Source organism: Protobothrops mucrosquamatus, unplaced genomic scaffold, assembly GCF_001527695.2.
Source record: "Protobothrops mucrosquamatus isolate PMUCROS unplaced genomic scaffold, P.Mucros_1.0 scaffold1510, whole genome shotgun sequence".
NCBI lineage: Eukaryota > Metazoa > Chordata > Lepidosauria > Squamata > Viperidae > Protobothrops > Protobothrops mucrosquamatus.
The window spans coordinates 243741-263763 of record NW_015387682.1 but is presented as its reverse complement, the minus strand read 5'-3'; the positions used below and the strand labels follow the sequence as shown (position 1 = coordinate 263763).

At 34.4% G+C, this 20023-nt stretch overlaps 2 protein-coding genes across 2 annotated transcripts in view; one reads left to right on the top strand and one right to left on the bottom strand.

The window, feature by feature from the left end:
* The first annotated feature begins 235 nt into the window (after positions 1–235).
* On the top strand, positions 236–14892 carry LOC107293124 (5'-nucleotidase domain-containing protein 3). The gene is made up of 12 exons (XM_029285326.1): positions 236–255; positions 1949–2004; positions 4128–4218; positions 5312–5449; positions 6818–6878; positions 8366–8468; positions 8593–8694; positions 10530–10611; positions 11725–11811; positions 12566–12706; positions 13146–13210; positions 14601–14892. Exons 2-12 carry the CDS (start codon positions 1958–1960, stop codon positions 14860–14862), a joined length of 1179 nt encoding a protein of 392 aa, XP_029141159.1. The 5' UTR covers positions 236–255; positions 1949–1957; the 3' UTR covers positions 14863–14892.
* Positions 14893–19878: 4986 nt separating this feature from the next.
* STAB2 (stabilin 2) overlaps positions 19879–20023 on the bottom strand; it is a 92807-nt gene continuing 92662 nt past the window's right edge. The window contains exon 69 of the mRNA XM_029285325.1: positions 19879–19929. Coding sequence (XP_029141158.1) covers positions 19879–19929 — 51 coding nt within the window. The remainder of the gene's footprint in view (positions 19930–20023) is intronic.

Below are 20023 nucleotides of genomic sequence, written 5' to 3'. Positions count from 1 at the left end.
GTTCCATCCATGATGTGGCTACAGATTATGATGTAGCTTTCCTGATAAAACTGGAAACAAGAGAGGCATTTTGTAGAAGTAGAAGAAAGGGAACTGGACCTCACTAGATCTATTGAGATGTATTTCATATATGGCTTGTATTGTGTACTAAAATTACTATTATTTTTATGATTTTGTCAGTATCCTGCAGAAATCCGAAAGTATGACTATGATCCGAATTTTGCAATAAGAGGGCTTCATTATGATGTGCATCGGGTAGGTATGGATTGTTTAGTTGGAACTTCATTGGTTATTATCTGTTTTCATTTCTAGTCTGAAATAGTTGCCAGATGGAAGTGAACATACTTACTTTTGAAATTTGAAATAATATTTAAAGAAATGGTATTAGAAATTAGCTCTTATGTATTAAACCCAAGGTTCCTTACAACTTAATTGATCAATTATGTTTTTGATTCTTAGTAACCACATGGATAGCTTTCCTCCTTGATGATCTGTCCCTCACCTGTTCTTTCAGATCTCTCAATGGTGCACTCATTACCACCACCAGTCCATCCACTTTGCTGCTGGTCATCCTCCTCTTCTCTTTCTCTCCACCTTTCCCAGCATTAGAGCCTTTTCTGGAGAGCTGGGTCTTAGCATAATGTGTCCAAAGTAGGATAATTTGAGCGTGGTCATTTGTGCTTTGATTCAGAACTCTGGGCTGATTTGCTCAATTATATATTGGTTTGTACTTTTTGCTGTCTGTGGTATTCTCAGTCTTCTTCAAAATCTAAGTTACCTTACAGCATATACCTTACAGTAATATATAAAATATTACCAGATAAACAATTATTAGGAAGAACTCAAGGTCTGCAATTTGTAATCTCAGATTACAAATCATCCACCCTTTTCTGGCTCCAGAGAGAATGACAGTTCAGCAGATTGCTTGGTTACCTTGTCTCAAGTGTTACTGCAGCTACATCACACAATTTTGCATCCTGTTCAGGTTCAGGAAGTGAAAAGGTGCCAGAGTACTTAATCCATTGTCCCTAGTTAAAATGCTTCTTTATTTTTGAGACTTCACAGGAAAAGGAAGTTGGCTTTAAAATGGCAGAAGAACATTTTTTTCAGTCTCAGTTGCTTACTCCAGTAGAGAGATTTGTATCAATCTTTAGTAGGGTCATATAATGTAAGGGATGTGGAAAGAATATAGTCAATAAAAATGTAAAAGAAGGCATAGGAACAAAAGATATAAAAAGGTATGAGGGGGACATAAAGCGTTAACCTTTGGACTAAGATGAAGTACAATAAAACAAACCTCGATTTTCTCCTTTTGTCTGCCACAGTTGTATATAATTCTATAATCCCCTCCTTTGCCTTCCTATCTCTAATCAAACCATAAAATATGTAATTTTAGATGTGTAATATTTTTTTGGGGGGGAAGAGCTGCTCATAACCAAATTGTATCTTTCACAATCAAAACAGAAGTGAAATTGACAGTTCTCTTTCTCAATGCTCCAAAATCTGCTTGCCAAACATAAATAATAGGAACATGTTTAATATTTCATTTTAAATCTCTGCAAATCATAGCAGGGTTGTGATTATCAGGATCAAATGGAGTTTCCTTTTGTCAACTGAACTCAAGAACAGCACTCTTGAGTTCTAAATGAAGATGAATAACCATGTAAATGTAAATTGATGAATATATCCATGGGTCATTTAGCTGCCTCTGACTCTAATTTTCTATAAAATTAGTAAAGATGTTTATCAATGAATATTAACCCTGATCGGTTGCTGTTATACAACTCTTCTAAGATTTCTGATCATAATATTTAATTGTAGATACTGATTAACCGAAGTATATCTTTAAAATATGTAGTAGTAATGGCAAAAAAAAATTCTCTGAAATTTAATCAAAACTGTTTAGGGTGATTTATAAATTTAGCCTGTAACTTTTCTTGCTTTAAAGGCATTATTAATGAAGATTGATGCTTTTCACTACATTCAACTGGGAACTGTGTACAGGTGAGACAGGAAGCATTTTTTCTTCTGGGTATCTGTAATTCACTATAATAGCAATAAAAGAGTAGAATGAACTCCTGCCTTGTGTGACTATCATCAAATAGTCATCATCAACTGTGTTCTCTATGCAGCACTTTGACTTTCACTTTCTTCTACCTTCTGCATTAATGGTGGAACGATCCAGAATGCCATCTGTAGTCATTCTTTAACCATTCTTCCCATTACATCCAAGAAATACAGATTGCAGTACTTCAAAAGATAGGATTTGAAAGCCATTTTTAAATATATATTCTTTAGCTGGAGTGGATTAGCTGACTAATGTTCTTGCTTCCAGCTGCTAAATCGTACTGGTAGGTTGCTAAAAATATTTCACTGTTTGCAATCAGTTTTGCTAGCAAGACTGATTCTAAATATTTTTCAGCATGAATCACCATTCTATTTGTGCTCAGCAAAAATTCAGATATAAGAATAATGTTAATTCTGCAGTCTTACTGATTATTCAGTCTGTTCAATTTCTGAAAATGTTTAAAAACCCAGTTGCATCTTTCTGAAACAATTATCTTCTATTAGGCTACATTCCTGCATTTTAAAAATTGGGATATAAACTAACTATTGAATTTACTAAACAAAAATTAGTAGCATGCTATAATGCTAGATATTTTTTAATAAAGAAAATTTATATTTAATCTACAGTGTTTTAAGCTAAAAGTTTTAACCTAGAGATATTTGACCTAAACTGGTGTGCAAAAATGTTTGCTTCCTAACTAGTATGGTCTTCAAAGATTTAGAGGAATCAAAGACCCACAAGATGGAAGATGCTAACTGAAAAAGTTACCCTAGCATTTAAAACTTAATATCTTGTACTTAGAAGTAAAGCCACTGGATTCATAAAGGGCTTAATTCTATTTAGATATATTTTACATTGCGTTGCCTTCAGTCTTTGAGCAGTTACTCATCCAGGATACCTACTGGGGAGAAGATTAATTCTCATTTGCCACTTTGTAATGACCTTTGGAAAACCCATGAATTAAACAGGCGTGGGGGTACTTTGCAGGCTGAATGTCATCCACAATACTTTCTTGAAATTGAAACCCTTCATTTAACAAATTGTCATGTCCTCAAACACTGGTGGCTAATTTTTGTCACGAAGGCTGCAAAGTGCATTAAGTCTTTGGATAGGCTTAACACACCTAAAATAATACTAGAGGATTGGGGGGGGGGGAGCAAAATAATGAGAAATTCCCCCAAATGTGGAATCATTTAGATCCACTTATTTCCACAACTTCATCATATTATTGTCTCTGGTCCCTGAAGATAATCTTTTGTCTCTGGTCCCTGAAGATAATAGTATAGTAAAAGAAAGTATGCCATCACCAGATGTTAAAATGTTGTCACTATTATAGATAACCTAAATTACATTTTACGTTTCTGATACTTCATCTTAATCTACCAGCTAGGAGTAGCACTCCTGCCTTCCAGTATTATGCTACTACTGAGGCTAATAAGAATCTGTTATTTTACTTAATATACTTTGGACTGTTTCTTAAATAAAAGCATCTCAAAGTGGATTGCACCATATTAACTATTCATGAAAAGCAATACATTTAAAATGTTAACAATTTAAAAGTGGGGGAAAGGAAAACAGTTGCAGAATCAGAAACTGCTCATCTGGTCTTCTCACAAATTTCAGGAACAATTTCAGTACAGATCACGTTATCATAAAGAAAACTCACCTGTGAACTATGACAGTAAGCTATTTCAGTTCAAGGAACATGCAGTAGGGCAGGGGTAGTCAACCTTGGCTCTTTTATGACTCGTGGACTTCAACTCCCAGAATTCCTGAGCCAGCTTAGCTGGCTCAGGAATTCTGGGAGTTGAAGTCCACGAGTCATAAAAGAGCCAAGGTTGACTACCCCTGCAGTAGGGCTTTCCCTGATGTTCTCAGGAATCACCAATTACTGAGGTTTGTTTTGATAATTTGTTTATCCCAAATAGCAACATAGAGAATTTAAAATTGTTCTGAATAGTAGCATATTGCTTATGGCAGGCTAGAAAATTGTATATATACCTGTTAATTGGTAAAACCTGCTTGGCTTTTGCATTAATATCACTGCTGTTATTATCAGAGGATTGAATGTTGTACCAGATGAAGAAGTAATTGCTATGTATGATGGTTCCCATGTACCTTTGGAACAAATGAGCGACTTCTATGGAAAGGTAAAACTTCTTTCTGACACTTTTTAATGTGTTTTGTCATTTCCTTTCCCTTTTATATTAGTTTGTATTTTGATATATGATGTTGAGAGTTAGAGGTATTATAAAAAAGAAAGTAAACTAAGAGTCATTTTCTGTTACATGGAAATTTGAATTCATATAAGTATGTTTTTCTTCTGCATCTTTTGTAGAATACTAACTTACAACTAGGTGTCTCACTACTTCTGTTTTTCTGCAAGGCAGAGGAGATTTTTGAGATTTCAAATTAAAGCAGTAATCTAAAGCATATTTAGAATCCAGGACAAAATCCTTTAAAACAGAAACTAGGGTTCTCCAATTCTTATAGGCTAGAGCAGGGGTAGGCAACCTTGGCTCTTTTATGACTCATGGACTTCAACTCCCAGAATTCCTGAGACAGCCATGCTGACGGGAAAGGGAGAGGTTTCCAAGCTGAGCCATGCTGTCTCAGGAATTCTGGGAGTTGAAGTCCATGAGTCATAAAAGAGTCAAGGTTGCCTACCTCTGGGCTAGTGGCTACAATTCAAATTTGAGTATGTTATGGGCATTTTCGCCAAGTGTCTCAGAAGGCTTGCTGCACCATAAAATGGATGCCACAAGAGAAATTTAAAGGACCAATTTGCAGAATAGTGCCTACCATCCAATTAGTTTTGCAATGCTCCAGTTTCACTGCTTAATTTTTATTTTTTAATGTAAAAAGAGAGGAGGGACAGAGCCTGATGGATGGCAAGAAAAATACCCATGGGTACCTTGGAACCCGTCACTACCAGTTTATAAAATTTAGGTGTAAACAGTTTAAAAGCTAGCACAACATCTTTCAATAAAATGGGTTTAAAGATCTTTCTAAGGACAGCAATGATAGAACCAATTGTATATTCATTGGAGATGGTACCAAAAATTTGTTGTCTTTTGTATCTGCTAATCTGACTAAATTGTAACTGGCCCAGACTAAGAGAAGTTATTACATGTCATCTTTCTCTTTGTTGTTTGTAGGCCGATTGAAAGCATTATTAACACTTTCTGAAATATGTGATATTGTTTTATAGCACATATATGAATGTGGTTTCTTTGGTTACAGAGTTCACAAGGTCACACTATGAAACAGTTCATGGATATCTTTTCCTTGCCTGAGATGACTCTCCTGTCTTGTGTGAATGAGTATTTTCTGAAGAACAATATTGACTATGAGCCGGTGCACCTCTACAAAGATGTGAAGGTATTGGGCTATCCCAGTGTGACAGTCATCCATATAACAGTTTCCCCAGCCTGATGCCTACTTCAATTCCCATAATACCCATTTTTGGGAATGGGACCCTATTTCTTGATACATATGTCATATGATTATTTTATAATTGTTAGGAGCCATAATCCTTCAGGTCTACAATAAAAAAACCATTACTATAAAAAAGGGGTAATTCCATTATATTAAAATATTATGACCCAGAGAAAAACTTATAGCTTGTTCTTCTTGGCTATTAGTTTTAAAGTATGAAAGATGTTTGCTTCATTCAGCTTTAGCTCATTTTTAGATATCTTTTAGATATTTAGATACTTCATTTTCCTGTTGATACAGCTAGTTACTGAAAACAAGCTTTGCGTCTTTAGAAACAAAGTTTCTGGATTTCATGGTTGTAAAAATATCCTTGGAAATGTGTGAGCAGTATCTAAATAAAAGCTTAAACATTGAGTGAAAACTTTGACCAGGTAACTGTATGTCAGAAACATGTGGAGAAAGTGCTGAAGGGACAAGGTCACTGTATGTTTGACCAAACACATATGGATCTCCTTATTTGCATGAATTTGGGATTGACTGGAAGGTGAAGGAGGTAGATAGACTTTTATAGGCATTCAGTATCTTACTCAACTTCCCATGATTAGCAGAATAGAATTATTCATAGTGAGGAACTATATATGAACTTAACTTACATAATTTATACATCAGAATTCAATTTCTCTTAGAAAATGGCTCATTTTGGCATTAAACTACATTAAAAATGTAAACAGGATCTAGCCAATGGTTTATGAACTTGGCTTGTTAACACACAAGTTTTGAAATTTTGAATTTATGAGAGTTGTTGTGTTAACATAATTTGAGCAAATTGCTATGATATGAACGGATTTAACAAATATAAAATTTTGACTTTGATATGGATAACTACTTATTCTGAATGTTCACACAGCATGTGAACCATCATCTGGCCTGTTTATGTGAGCCCAGATATTATGGTTTCTAAAACATGGTTTATGCTTAGTGTGTGCAAACCATTTGGGGTTTTATTTGGGAAAATTACTAATCTGTAATATAATGCAAGGTTGAAACCAATCTATTTTCTAATCATAAAGTTGAGCAGTAGGAAACTGGATGATATTACTAATAATCCCTGAGTGAATAATTATTTTCTTGGATAATCCTCAGTCTTGGTAGTCACAGGTTTGCTAATACCTTGTCTTGCCATGCTCCCAGCAATTTATCAGCAACTGAAGTAATTATAGAAATATAGTAGAAGGTCCTAATTAATATCTTTGCCCATCAGATATAACTCTATTTATATAGAAAAATATCTCATTCTCATTTTCCTAACAGGATTCAATCAGAGATGTACATATCAAAGGGATAATGTACCGTGCAATTGAAGCAGATATTGGTGAGCATAAGTGAATTTTTTTTTAAGAGATCACTTTTTCCCTCTATTGATGGATTTTATATTATTGCTGTTAATTCTCTGACCTTTGAATTACCCCACTGGCACCTGAAAATCATTTGCATTATTTTTATTTAAAAATGAATTGCCAAGATTTCATGGTGCATATACAATACCTTGCAAGATTTCGGTATCTAAATCATGGCATTTTTAGAATCATATTGCTACTTCTTGTAAAGTTTGAGGTAATTTTTTTCCAAAAATAAAAGTGAATCTGAAAAGATTATCAAACCTTTGCTTCCATAATCCTTCCCTAAAAATAGACTCTTGCCTAATATGCTTTGGTTTGTTAATGGAAGTTAAATAATTTAGCAAGTTCAATTTCATCTTTGTCCAAAACTTCTGGTTGCAGTTTATTTTTAACTATATTCAAAACTGACTTCTGTAAGAGGTCCTACAGTGATAACGAACAGACTCTGTAACCTTTTCATAATAGTATGTAGCATGTAGGCAATAACTGAAGCAAATTGCCTTCTGTGATGCAAATGTGGCAAACCCAAAGTAAATAATTTGTAATTCAACTTGCATGCTAAGTGCATTCATATGAAGATGCTTAGATATTTAAGAATTTTAAAATCTTGGCACATGAAATATTCTTAAACTGTTTAGGTAAGTTAAGAATGTAAGAATTTTTACCTGTAAGATAAGAAATATCACATATTATGTCAGGGTCTAGAAAAGCCAGTTCTTGCAGGCTGATATATTTATACATGTCTGATTATTAGGAACAACTCTTGAGATGTCACAAGTTTACATTTTGGTAAAGCTTACGTTCTTTATTTAAGATTTGTTCTGAAATCAATTTTCTATGCCAGGTCAAAACCTTAGAGCTTTCTGAATATGTCTCTGGAATCTTATGATCGGACCATCTTTCAGAAACGATTAATTTTACACTATCATCAGTTCATCTACATGGTGCATCTAGGTAGTTTTCTTAAGAACTGACTTTTGTTTATAGGAACCAGTCTGAAAAAAATGGGAAGGTAATGCCAAATAAAATAGATCAAATTCTACATGCAGTGATGCCAGTTTCCATAAAAAGGCTATTTCCATGCATTGGTTCATATGTCTGCAATGCTTGTAATCCAGTCAGCTACCATCAAGGTCATATATTGTTGCCATGCTCCAGTGTGTGTGAACTAAAAGTCTCCAGTGTTGTGGCAACTATGTGGAGCATTCCCAAAGGTATGGGCTCTTCAATACTACTGCTTGTCTTAAGTAGCCCTAATAATAGTTAAACATTTACTATACGAGTAGGCTTTTCATTGCAGTTTTTTCATCAAAGAACCTCCAAGTTGGCTTGTTTTTAGTGGTAATGCTGAATTTGGGATGACATGACTTATGCAAAAAAAAGAAGACTTTGCTATAAACATTCATTCAATTAGAACCATTTATGATTTTTTCCCCTTATCTTGTTCTCTGTTTTCTAGAGAAATACATTTGTTATGCTGAGCAGACACGTGCTGTGTTAGCAAAGCTGGCAGCTCATGGAAAGAAGATGTTCCTGATCACAAATAGTCCTAGCAGCTTTGTGTAGGTGGTTTCTTTGAGCATAAACCTGTCAAAAATTTCATCTTAAAATTAACCATTAGTTGTCATTTTTAAAAATTCACACTAGTTATACTTCTGTTATTAAATGTTGGATTACTTTTTATAGGGACAGAGGCATGAAGTTCATAGTTGGAAAAGATTGGAGAGATCTCTTTGATGTAGTCATTGTCCAGGCAGAGAAGCCAAACTTTTTCAATGATAAGAGAAGGTGAGTTCCTTGCTGCTGAGTTATAAATATCTGTAAGATGGCCTTTGTTGTGATGAACTCGCTCAAGTATTGCAGTGGGCCAGAGAAACCCTTCTGAAAATGGCTATTGCCCAAGATTTATTTATCCTGTATTGTCCCCAGGCTCAGAACTTGCGTTTGAGCTGCTATGTTCTCTGCCGTTAGAAGAGTAGCTGATATATATATGTGTGCTTTTTCTTTTAGTGCACCCTGTCGGCCCAAATATGGGAGAGAGAAGTCTTTTGCCTGTATCAGCTCAACCTAGAGCCATCCACAGGCAGCAGTCGCTTAACTGCGACATCATATGTGTTTTTCAAAATTTGAATTGCTAACAAAGAATTAAGGGAGTACTGGGATAGCTATTTCAAACCTTATTTGGTTCTCATCAGCCAGACATACCCTTCTGAGATTCGAACCTGGGCTGTCTGCATGTTAAGCAGATGTGTTAGCCACTAGGCCACAGGCTCTTTCTCACTTTGTTAGCTACAAGAGACAGGGGAAGAGGATAAATGCTTTTTCTTTTAGTGCACCCTGTCGGCCCAAATATGGGAGAGAGAAGTCTTTTGCCTGTATCAGCTCAACCTAGAGCCATCCACAGGCAGCTCAACCTAGAGCCATCCAGTGTGGTAGGTTACAGACAAAGCTAGGCAAGTGAGTGAGAAGAGAAACAGGAGTTTCTCCTGGTTAACTTTGGTTCTAGTTATCCTGTTCTAAACTGAAACCTTTCAGATATTTCTCATAGGAATGGGTTTTGGGATGTATCAATTGAAGTCCAATGCAGATGCATAGCGCCAAGCTGAGCAAGATAGCATGAAGTGATACCTTAATCTTACCAGTTGGATTTCTGATGCACTTACTTGGAAAATTAAAATCATATTTTCAGTTATCCTGCTAATATTTCAGACCCAATGCTCAATAGGTCAAAGTGGTAGCTAGTGTACAGTATTTACTTCTCATGTCTATTTTTTCTTCAGCTTAATCTCCTTATCAGAAAATTGCAGATCTCTGGTTACCTTAGATTGGTGTTTTGGCAACTACAGGTAGTCCTTGACGTACAATTAGTTGTTCAGTGACCATTTGAAATTAACAATAGCATTGAACAAAGGGACTTATGACCTCTGCCTGAAGTGAATGGCTGTTGCAGCCCCTCTGTGATGACATGATTAAAATTCAGGCGCTTGCCACTTCACCTTCACCTACACAACCTCATGGAAGCTGCAACTTCCTGCACCCACTTATCTCCCCTCCCATCTATGTCCTTCTAGCCTCCTGCTACTCAGTGCTCCATTACCTCAGATGACCTTCACCACCATCTTCTTGATCCTGTTGTTGATGAGATACACCTGGCTGGGCTGCTGGGCTATATGGGGCTGGGTTCATGTAGCAAAAAAGGAAAAAAGTCAAAAGCAGGAGTAGGGAGGGGCTGCTTTAGGCTCCCTCCCTTTCCCCAGTGCTAAGCCAGCTCCATACAGACTAGAAGCATAATGTAAAGTGCTGTTTGTATATACTTCAGCTCAGGGACGGGATTGCTTTCTTTCCCAGTTTTCGTAGAGCTAAGTCAACCCCATATGTCCAAGGAGCATTGTAAAAGGATAATGTTTTTGCATATTCTGACTGAGGGACAGGGCTGCTTTAACTCCTCCCCTTTTTCATCATCCAGAGCAAGCACCATACAGCCCATGAGCGCTGCGCAAAGGGGTGTTTTGACCTGCTCCCAGCCCCTTTAAGCTGCTTTCTGCTTTTTTTAAAAAAAATAACTTTTTTTTATTGTGAAGCTGGCCCCAATTGCTGATTTTTTTTCCCCTCTCTTTTTTTAGACCTTTTCGCAAAGTGACTGAAAGGGGTGTTTTGCTTTGGGACAAAATTCATGAATTGCAGAAAGGCCAGATTTACAAGCAGGTATTATTGTTGTATCTTATTTTTTCTTTTCTTATTTCTTATTTCTTATGTTTAAAATGTACCTGTATTTTCAAACCAGCTAGCAATCATGCTAAAGTAAAACAGAATATCTAAACAATTGAAACAATGGTTATTTCATATTTGCAGGTTCTTTATGTTATATGTATGCAATCTTATTTATGCTACATTGCTACAATGACTATGTTGACTAGATATTTATTTGTAAAAATAATAAAGATGGGATAAAAACAAATAAATAAATAATGCATTGTGAAACATAAAGATAAAAGAGATAGCAATAAATGAAACTAATTTAATTCCCTATCATATTGGATTTTCCTTGCTGTTTCTAAAGGAAATTATTTTATTTTATTCATTTTAAATTGTAACAATATGAATCGTGGAAAAAGGGCTGTAGCTCAGCGAATGAACTCCGTTACCTTAAAAAGATTTCTAATTCAGACCTCAGATTGGAGAAATCTTCTGTTTGGATATTGTTAAACATACTAGTTACTTATTTTAACCAGTACCGAGATTATTGATCTGATTTGCTATGCTGAATTTTCCTGTGATCAACGTGAACTGTAATACAATGGCTTGTAAATTAAAACAGTAAGTCCAGAATTACTAATGCTCAGTGAAAGCTTGAATAACACAAACTGTGAATTAATTGCTTTCATTTTCATAAATTCAGCCTTTGGCATTGTCTCTGAAATTCTATTCAAAGGTCTGGAAAAGACCAGAGACCCCAGAAATCTGTTACCACTTCAAATTGTACCGTGTGAATTGAACAGCTTGTCTTCTACAGAGTTTCATGAACTGCGTGTGCAAGACAAAATAGTCTAAAAATATTGTCTAGTTAGTCTAGACAACAGTTATATTTCTTACTCTGTCCCCAAAATTGATCTTAAGAATATTCCTTAAAGCATTACTTAAAAAGGAGAGAAGCTTAATTTAGGCAATCTTACCCATAACAACAAGACCAATGTAATTTCAGGGCTAATAGATTAGAGGACATTTTGCATTAATGAGAACATTGAAATCAGATTTCTAGATCAACAGTAACAAAATTTGGCTGGCAACTACTTCCCTTCTCCCAAATCTTTCTTTTAGGGTAACTTGTATGAATTTCTGAAACTGACTGGTTGGCGAGGTTCCAAAGTCTTATATTTTGGTGATCATATTTACAGTGATCTAGCTGTAAGTACTTTCTTCCCCATGTATTTTTTTTTAAATGAAGCTGGTGTGATACAGAAGAATGAGCTATATATTATGTAATTAATTATAGTAGAGGTCTACTTTAAAAATTAGAAAGGGCAAAGGACCACATTTTTGCAATAAAAGTGGGGGAAAGTCTTGAATAGGATTAGTCTGGTCTTCAGAAAAAAAAACATAAGGCTCTTATCTTATTGCTATGTATATTTTTTGAATTTGTTTTATACAGCTTTCAGGAGCCTGTTTCTTCCTAGTAGCAGTCACTTTCTGCAATAATAATTGAAATAGAGCTCAGAGTTCCAAACTTATAACCTTCTCTGCACCTGCCGGTACAGATTATACTGTTTTTATATTGTTAAATCTTGTTAACCAAACTTGCAAGAGAAAAATATCTTCCTGATTTATTTAATGCAGGTCCTGTTAATATTTTACCATTTTCTGATCTTAAACTCCTTTCTCTAATTTACTCACTCTTTTTCTTCTGACCAAACAATATCTGATTATTTGTGCTTTATTTATTTACCCCTTGCCCTCAAGTCTGGTTACCTGGTTTAGAATGGGTGTGTTTTACACTTTTAATTATTGCATGACGATATAACTAAGATCCATTTATGTAAAAGTATAGATATCTTCAGATAGCATCTAACCTGAAAGAATAGAAAGTATGCTTTAAATGAAATTAATACAAATGGTTTTCTTTTCTTTCTTTCTTTTTTTGCGATCATTGTTGGCAAAAAAGGATTTGACCTTAAAACACGGTTGGCGAACAGGGGCAATTATTCCAGAATTACGAAGAGAGATTAAGATCATGAATACTGAGCAATATATTCAGACTATGACCTGGCTGCAAACCCTCACTGGACTACTGGAACATATGCAGGTTTGTTCTTTACTTTTTTCCATTCTTTTCATCCCCACCTCTGTTTTTTTTTCTCTCCATTGCTGGTATTCCAAATAAAAATACACAGTATAGAAACCATTAGAATTGATGCATGTAAACTCTAGATGGGCTAGATAGGAGATTAACCTTTTGCTTCCAGTTCTATGCCCACTTAATAATTAGAGGGATCTTTAACTAATGTTCTTTTGCCCTAGTGATGATAATAAAGTTCAAATCACGGTGCTGGTATTAAAATGCAAACATACGTGTATATTGCTTTTACTGTATGCTTGTGATATGGCTATTTTTTAAAAAATAAAACCTCTCTTCATGTTTCTTATTCAATCTGTCCTGCCCATCTGTTATACTTACAAATGTGTCCAAATACGGTCTATTTCAAAACTCACAAATACATATGATTTATATCATGTCATTTCAGATTCACAAGAATCCTGATTGCCAAATGATATTAAATGAGTGGAAAAAGGAAAGAAAGGAAATGCGGTAAATATTAAAATATTAAAATTGGATACTTGTGTATAAGTTTATCCAAGAATAAACTGAACTCAATTTTGGGAGTTATTCTTGGATTATTTGTGAACATATATGGTACATTCTAAATTTTAAAAAATTGATCCGATATATTAATTTGTTATAAAATTAGTCCTTACTTGCTTCATTTTACTAATAATTTTGTTAATAGCAATAATTAATGTATAGGAAATTCAGCTCCATTGAATTCTGAATGTTTACTCTTAAAAATGTTAACTACATTTTTATTTTTAGTTCTGTCTCTCGTAACATTAATTATAAGACTACAAAAACATATCTGACGTAATTTTAGTAACAACTATGAGGATTTGGGAGCTTGCTTGCAGAGTATTTATTTTCAAGGCCACCCAACTCAAAGAGTGTGACCCTGGGCACTCTGTGGCATAAACACACAATAACTCAAATGTGTATGTCTTCTGGCTCTGTCTATCTCCATCTCACTTGTCATATAGCTCACCTATTCTTGATAGGTGATTGAGCATTGAGTATAGCTTTGCTTTTGGTTACATGATGCTTTTGCTTGTGAGAAATTATATCACAGAGTAAGATATGAAATTAAGCCAACCGAGGGTAGGTCATTGTTAAAGTTTCCAATCCACATTCAACTATGTAATTCACTAACTTATTTTGCACCCCCTCTGTCCCCAAACCTCAGAGGATGGTGGTTGTAGGGGAGAAATAAGGAGAGACCCCATGTACCCTATATTGAATTCCCCATGGAAAGATGGGGCATAAATAACATAAATAACAGCTTCTAATATTTGGTTTTTAATTTGGTTTTATAGGGGTCTATATTTTTTGTATTTTGTATTTGTACTTGTTTTAATATGCTGTGCACCGCCCTGAGTCCTGCGGGAGAAGGGCGGTATATAAATTAAATTAATAATAATAATAATAATAATAATAATAATAATAATAATAATAATAATAATAATAAATGAAAAGATGGTAAAAGTATATATATATTTTTCTCCTTTCTTGAGTGGCCTTTCTTCAGTGAACAGCTTTGATTTTGAGGCCTTATTGATATGAAAACAAATCTGTCCTATACATTCTAAATATCTCTGATCCAAAATAAATCTTTCAAGGTATGTCTATGGAGATTCTCAATAATCCAGGTCATGGATGTCCCAAAGCTGCTTTTTCAAAAGGCAACTGGATTTTTGTGGTATTTTTCCTTGAAAACATGTCGCTGAAGAACTGAAGAAGCTTCTTGGATGAGAAGTGAAATATTTTCAAGGAAAAAACCCAAGAAAGCCTTTTGAAAAAGCACCTTTGGGTTTTTCATGGCACATAATGCACTGATTGTTCTAAATGTTTCCCCCTCCCCTTTTCTCCTCAGAGAAATGACCAGGAATTTCTTCAACTCTCGGTTTGGAAGCTTATTCAGGACTGATCAAAACCCCACCTATTTCTTGAGGCGCTTGTCTCGCTTTGCTGATATCTACATGGCTTCATTGAGTTGCCTACTGAACTATGACCATGATTACACCTTCTATCCACGAAGGACTCCTTTGCAGCATGAACTTCCAATGTGGTCTGACCAGTTGTGCACAGGCACATTCAGAATACCGTTTCTTCAGGAGATGATCCAGATCAAATAACCTCCACATACACACCCAGTTTTTTTTGTAATGTAACAGTTACCATATTACTACGCGGCGGCTTTTTAAAGAATATTTATTGTAAGAGTAACTTTCTCTATAGTAATTGGTTCTTGTTGTACACGTTATGGAGCAAAAGTGTCTATCCAGCGGCTCTCTCATTTTTTTGTAGTGAGAATTGATAAAACTATGGTTGCACTAAGAACTGATTCTTTCCTCCAGCTGAATATTGGCTGGAATGGAAAATCATTTGCACATAAATTTACATACAGCTCATAATATTTGTCTTATACACTCTAACCGGAGGTCATTACTTGAAATTTGGACTTGATTTAAATATTCAGCTAAAGGCGCAGTTACTATTATACTTTATAAGGAATGTAAAATCTCCTCAAGGTTTCAAATCCAGGCAGGGCTGGGCAACTGCTATTTTTTTAATCAGAATATTAGAAAATAATTTTTAGTGGATGAGAGATTTAAGTCCATGCACTCAGCCATTATTTTTTCACAGACTTTTATTTTCCTTAGCCAGGAAAAGCTGCAGCTGTAGAAAACCAGATTACATTGCTTGTATTGAACCAATCAAAGTTTTCATTATAGAGATTTCCAGCCAATGAAAATTGACAGGATAGTTAGTAAAATTGGCGGTAGAAACACTACAATAGCACCACAAGTGTAGAAACAGAAAAATACATCTACTAAAGTGTGTTCAAAATGAACATCTTTATAATATAACAGCTCTGTATGAAGAATTGATTGTAGATATAGAGTAAAGCCTTATAGCACTGGGCACTTTAGTAGAATGCCATCATGTACTTTAAGAATTGTATTTTATATATTGAGGCTGCAATATTGTACTTACTTTCCTGGGAGTAACTTTCTTTGAACACAATAATATTTTAGTAATGTATAATAGTATTATTGGCCTGTCTTCATTTATTTTATTTTTATTTATTTTACAAAATTTATATGCCGCCCTTCTCCCCATGGGACTCAGGGCGGCTCACAGCATGTTAAAACAATATACAGAATTACCCCTTCTAAAAACCAATTAAAACCCAAATATTAGTGGCTGTGACTATTTAAAATCATTAAAAATTATCCCTATTTAAAATTCACCCTAGGTCAGTCCCGCTTGTTGAAAAAGCCATGTCTTGAGGGCACGGCGGAAGGTTAGGAGATCCGGAATCGTCCGGATCTCGGGGGGTAGTTCGTTCCAGAGGGTGGGGGCACCCACAGAGAAGGCCCTCCCCCTGTTACAATATTTAAAAAAGGTGAAGATTTTCTCTCTCTTTTTAATTCTTATTCCCATAACTTAAAAAATTATAAAGGGTAAATGTTTGAGGGTTTTAAAGCCAGTTCTCCTCACTGTGCTTGTGTAAATCCCACTGCTTTTAACAGGACTAAAACTGATATTTATTGTATTCACGTCTTGAGCTCAACAAATTATGTATTAACTTGAAATCATAAATACTAACATTATTTCTAGGCGGATAATGAAACAGCAATATAGCAAGAGCTTTGAACTAACAGTCCCTTTCCTAGTAAGCTAACAGTATTTCAACTAATGGAACAACACAACTTTTTCTAAAAGCTATTGATAGGCCATAAAAAAACTACATGGTAGAAGTTAATAGATAATCTACCAGTTTAAATCCAATGGTTACTGGTTACTAAAGAAATTATTCAGTCTAAAAACTGTTGCAATTCTGGTTGTTTGTAGATGAGCCAGAAATTTCTAAAATGCTTAAAGCAGTAGAGTGCAATTTTCACGGGCATTGCAGTCCACCTACTTTAAAAATCTTGAAACATTCCTTAAAATATATATTAAAACTTCATGTATTTTATGAAGCTATTCAAAATGTAGCCAGAATTTATTCTACATTTATTTTAGGAAATAATTTGGCTCCCCAAGCCTGTTTACATAAATACTATGTTTCAAGTTTGTAAAAGCATTTCTTTGTAGAAATTTGCAACTACATATATATTTTTAATTTTTGTTGTTGTGTAACTTAAGAGCAGTAGCTGGCATTATTCCATTTTGGTTCCAAATACATGTCTTGAACAGATGTTCAAGATGTGTGAGTTATTTCCTGGTTTCACCTTTGCTTTAAGAGCTTAAATCCCTAAACAAATAACCCTTAAGAGAAAAACATTGCATTTCTACTACTATAGCAGTTCCTGTAACTAGATATTCAGTGGTCATGTTGTAAAGGTCTACTGTACTACAGTATTAAGTGAGATGTGCAGAAGGTTATGAAAGACNGTCCTCATTTAGTGCAAGGGTTCATGTTTTTCCATAGGCATTTCATAGAGATTCAACCATCCAATTTGTCCTCCCCAAAGCTCCATTTTCAGTGGGAAGTTTTCATAGATTGTCCCCATCTTTTTGATACCTTTTGTAAAATTCCCTGATCGTGTTATTTACTGAGGAGCTCACCATACAGTCCTATTGCAGTTTTACACGTTGTACACATAGAAAAATATTGATATGGAATGGATGATTTTAATTGACTGAAGGGAAGAATAATACCTGAGTCATTATCCAAATAGCATCAAAATGCTATTTACCATCATATTTTGTTGCCTAATTGTTTTAACTAACAATAGAAAGCTAAGTGGAAAACCTAAAGGACAGAAATGATGATGATGATGATGATGATGATGATGATGATGATGATGATGATGATGATGATGTTGGAAGGGACCTTGGAGGTCATCTAGTCCAACCCCCTGCTCAGGCAGGAAACCCTATACCATTTCAGACAAATGGCTGTCCAGTCTCTTCTTAAAAACTTCCAGTGTTGGAGGCACAAACTAGTAGTTCAAAGCTTGACATTACTTGAATGGTATGTATCAGTCCTCCTAGATCTTCTGAATGATATTTGTTCACAATATTAAAAAGTCAAATTAGGACAGATTCTGAAAATTAGGCTTAGTGTAAAATCTTTTGAAGTTTAGCTGTTTTTGTATTAGCATATGTTATCAAGTCCTGTGAACCTAGTAATTGTGAGCATTCCTGTTCAACATGCTAAACATTTTGAAATCTGCTATAAAGAAGGGTTATTTTACTGCAGAATAAAATTTTATTTCCTTGTGTAAAGTACTAATTGCTGCTACAGGTTTTTTTTTAATGCCAAATATTGTAAAAAAAAGTGCATGAACAGTAACTGTGGAGAGCCTTTGCATACACAGCTGCAAAATACTTTAAGAGAATGTTATGAGTACTTCAACTGTGGTGTCTTTATTCTGATGTAATTTTGAAATTTTAAAACACATTTAAATTCTAAAACTTCTCACTTGCAATTACTTTGCTTGTCGTAGACTTTTGTCAGTATGCTCCACCTGAATAACAAAAGTGAGTCCTGCTCATTTGTCAACAATTTGAAGGCAACAAGGAAAACATCTGATTCATATGCTGAAACTTGTTATTGGAAAAATATTTTCATACATACAAAAATAATTTTCTAATAATACAGCATTGTTAACTTACAAACCAATAAATATTTTACTACAGGCATTTATTGTAATTAGGATGGAATTCAATACAAGGTTTTCAGGTAGAAAGCTGGAGGATGGCAGGGGAGGGAAAAGACCTTTTCAGTGAAAACATTCATTGTATACTGTATTTGAAGGAAATATGTGGGGAATATGTAAATTGAATTTATAGCTGATGTTTTTGATAAAGTGTCTATTTCAATAAAGTACCAAAAGTAAATATGAGTGAGTTCTACAAATATTAATAAAAACAAATTCTACAAGTAGAATGGGTGCAAACATGTTTCTTTACATTGCTGCTTTGAAGGATGAGTTATTATAAACAACTAGTACATGTTTTGATTTCTCTTACCAATGCTGCTAAAGTAGTTTTGTTATCTAAAATAAACTGTTAATGTAAGTATGATGGATGAGACACTTCTCAAAGCTTATAGCAAAAGCCTTTGAAATAGTAGTTGTCGGGAAAAGAAACTAGTCTCCTTGGTAGCACAATATAGTAATTTTGTTTAATATTGGGTAAAACATATGTATGTAAAAATATATATGTAAATGTATTATCCATCAAGATGAAAATTAGAATAAGTAGATGAATTTGTCTAGCTTGGTATCATGTTTTTTAAAGATGGGAGAATGGAGAAATGCTATATAGGTACTAGCAAGTATATAATTTGTGTCCTACAAGAAATTAATGTTCATCAAAAGAAGCCATTATGCGTGTGTTTCTGTTCACAGGAAAAAACAAAGGTTATATTTGTGTGGTAAAACTAGAACCGATAGAATTAAGAATGAAGATGAAAAATGAATGAGGATTGAATATAAAATGAGTATATTAGGTAGTTTATGAATGAGAATCAATTGCAAACACAGTAGCCCTCTTTTTATCCTCAAAAAGAGGGGTGAAGCGTTAAAAATAAGACATAAAAATTAGTGTACTATATGGGTGTGATGGAAGCAAGGTGTCATGGTGATGATTTGCATGGGTGTATGTAGAAAGGTTCTACTGAAATCTCTCAAAAAATCTTAAAATTAGGATTGTACTATTATAAAATATAGCCTTTAATACTTTCAGAGCAGCTTATCCAACCTTGCTACTATTCATTTGTGTTACAAACACAAATTACAAATGTGCGATTTTTAAAAAAACCTGGAAATTATGCTATCTACTCGTGTAATATGCAGTAAGTTATTTTAAAACATTTAGATTTTTTTTTAAAAAAAGAATATCATTCCATTAATGACAGGTTTGTAGCAACCCAAACAGCATAGATATGCCCCATTTTCTTTTACAAAATAAAATGCTATTTTGTAAGATTAATGACTTTTGGAATACAGGGAAGAAGAGGAAAAAAGGAAAACAGTGATTTTAGGATCTGCATAACTAAAATGACAGAATTACTTCCTAATGAAATTAAGCAACATTCAATTTTTTAAGGAATTTTCTATGTTCTTCAATGGCTCTTTCCTGAACCAGATGTGTCTTCATTGTCCAGTGGTAAAACTATGTCTCTAGTGAAGGCATTAGAAATCATGGGGAGAATCACTGCTCACCAGCTGCTGATCATCGGAAACCTGTTTTTTAAAAAGGTTATAGTCAGTATTTATAAATAATGCTCTCAACATTTACTGGCAAAGTAGTTGGCAATATATTACAAATGAAAAAACG

What these genes read in the sequence shown, in the direction of transcription:
- LOC107293124 (XM_029285326.1), top strand. Translation starts at nt 1,958, where the DNA reads ATGAAGATTGATGCTTTTCACTACATTCAACTGGGAACTGTGTACAG. An exon ending in ACCTCTACAAAGATGTGAAG is followed by an intron (nt 5,450 to 6,817) that starts GTATTGGGCTAT and finishes TTTTCCTAACAG; the next exon opens with GATTCAATCAGAGATGTACA. An exon ending in ATATTTACAGTGATCTAGCT is followed by an intron (nt 11,812 to 12,565) that starts GTAAGTACTTTC and finishes TTGGCAAAAAAG; the next exon opens with GATTTGACCTTAAAACACGG.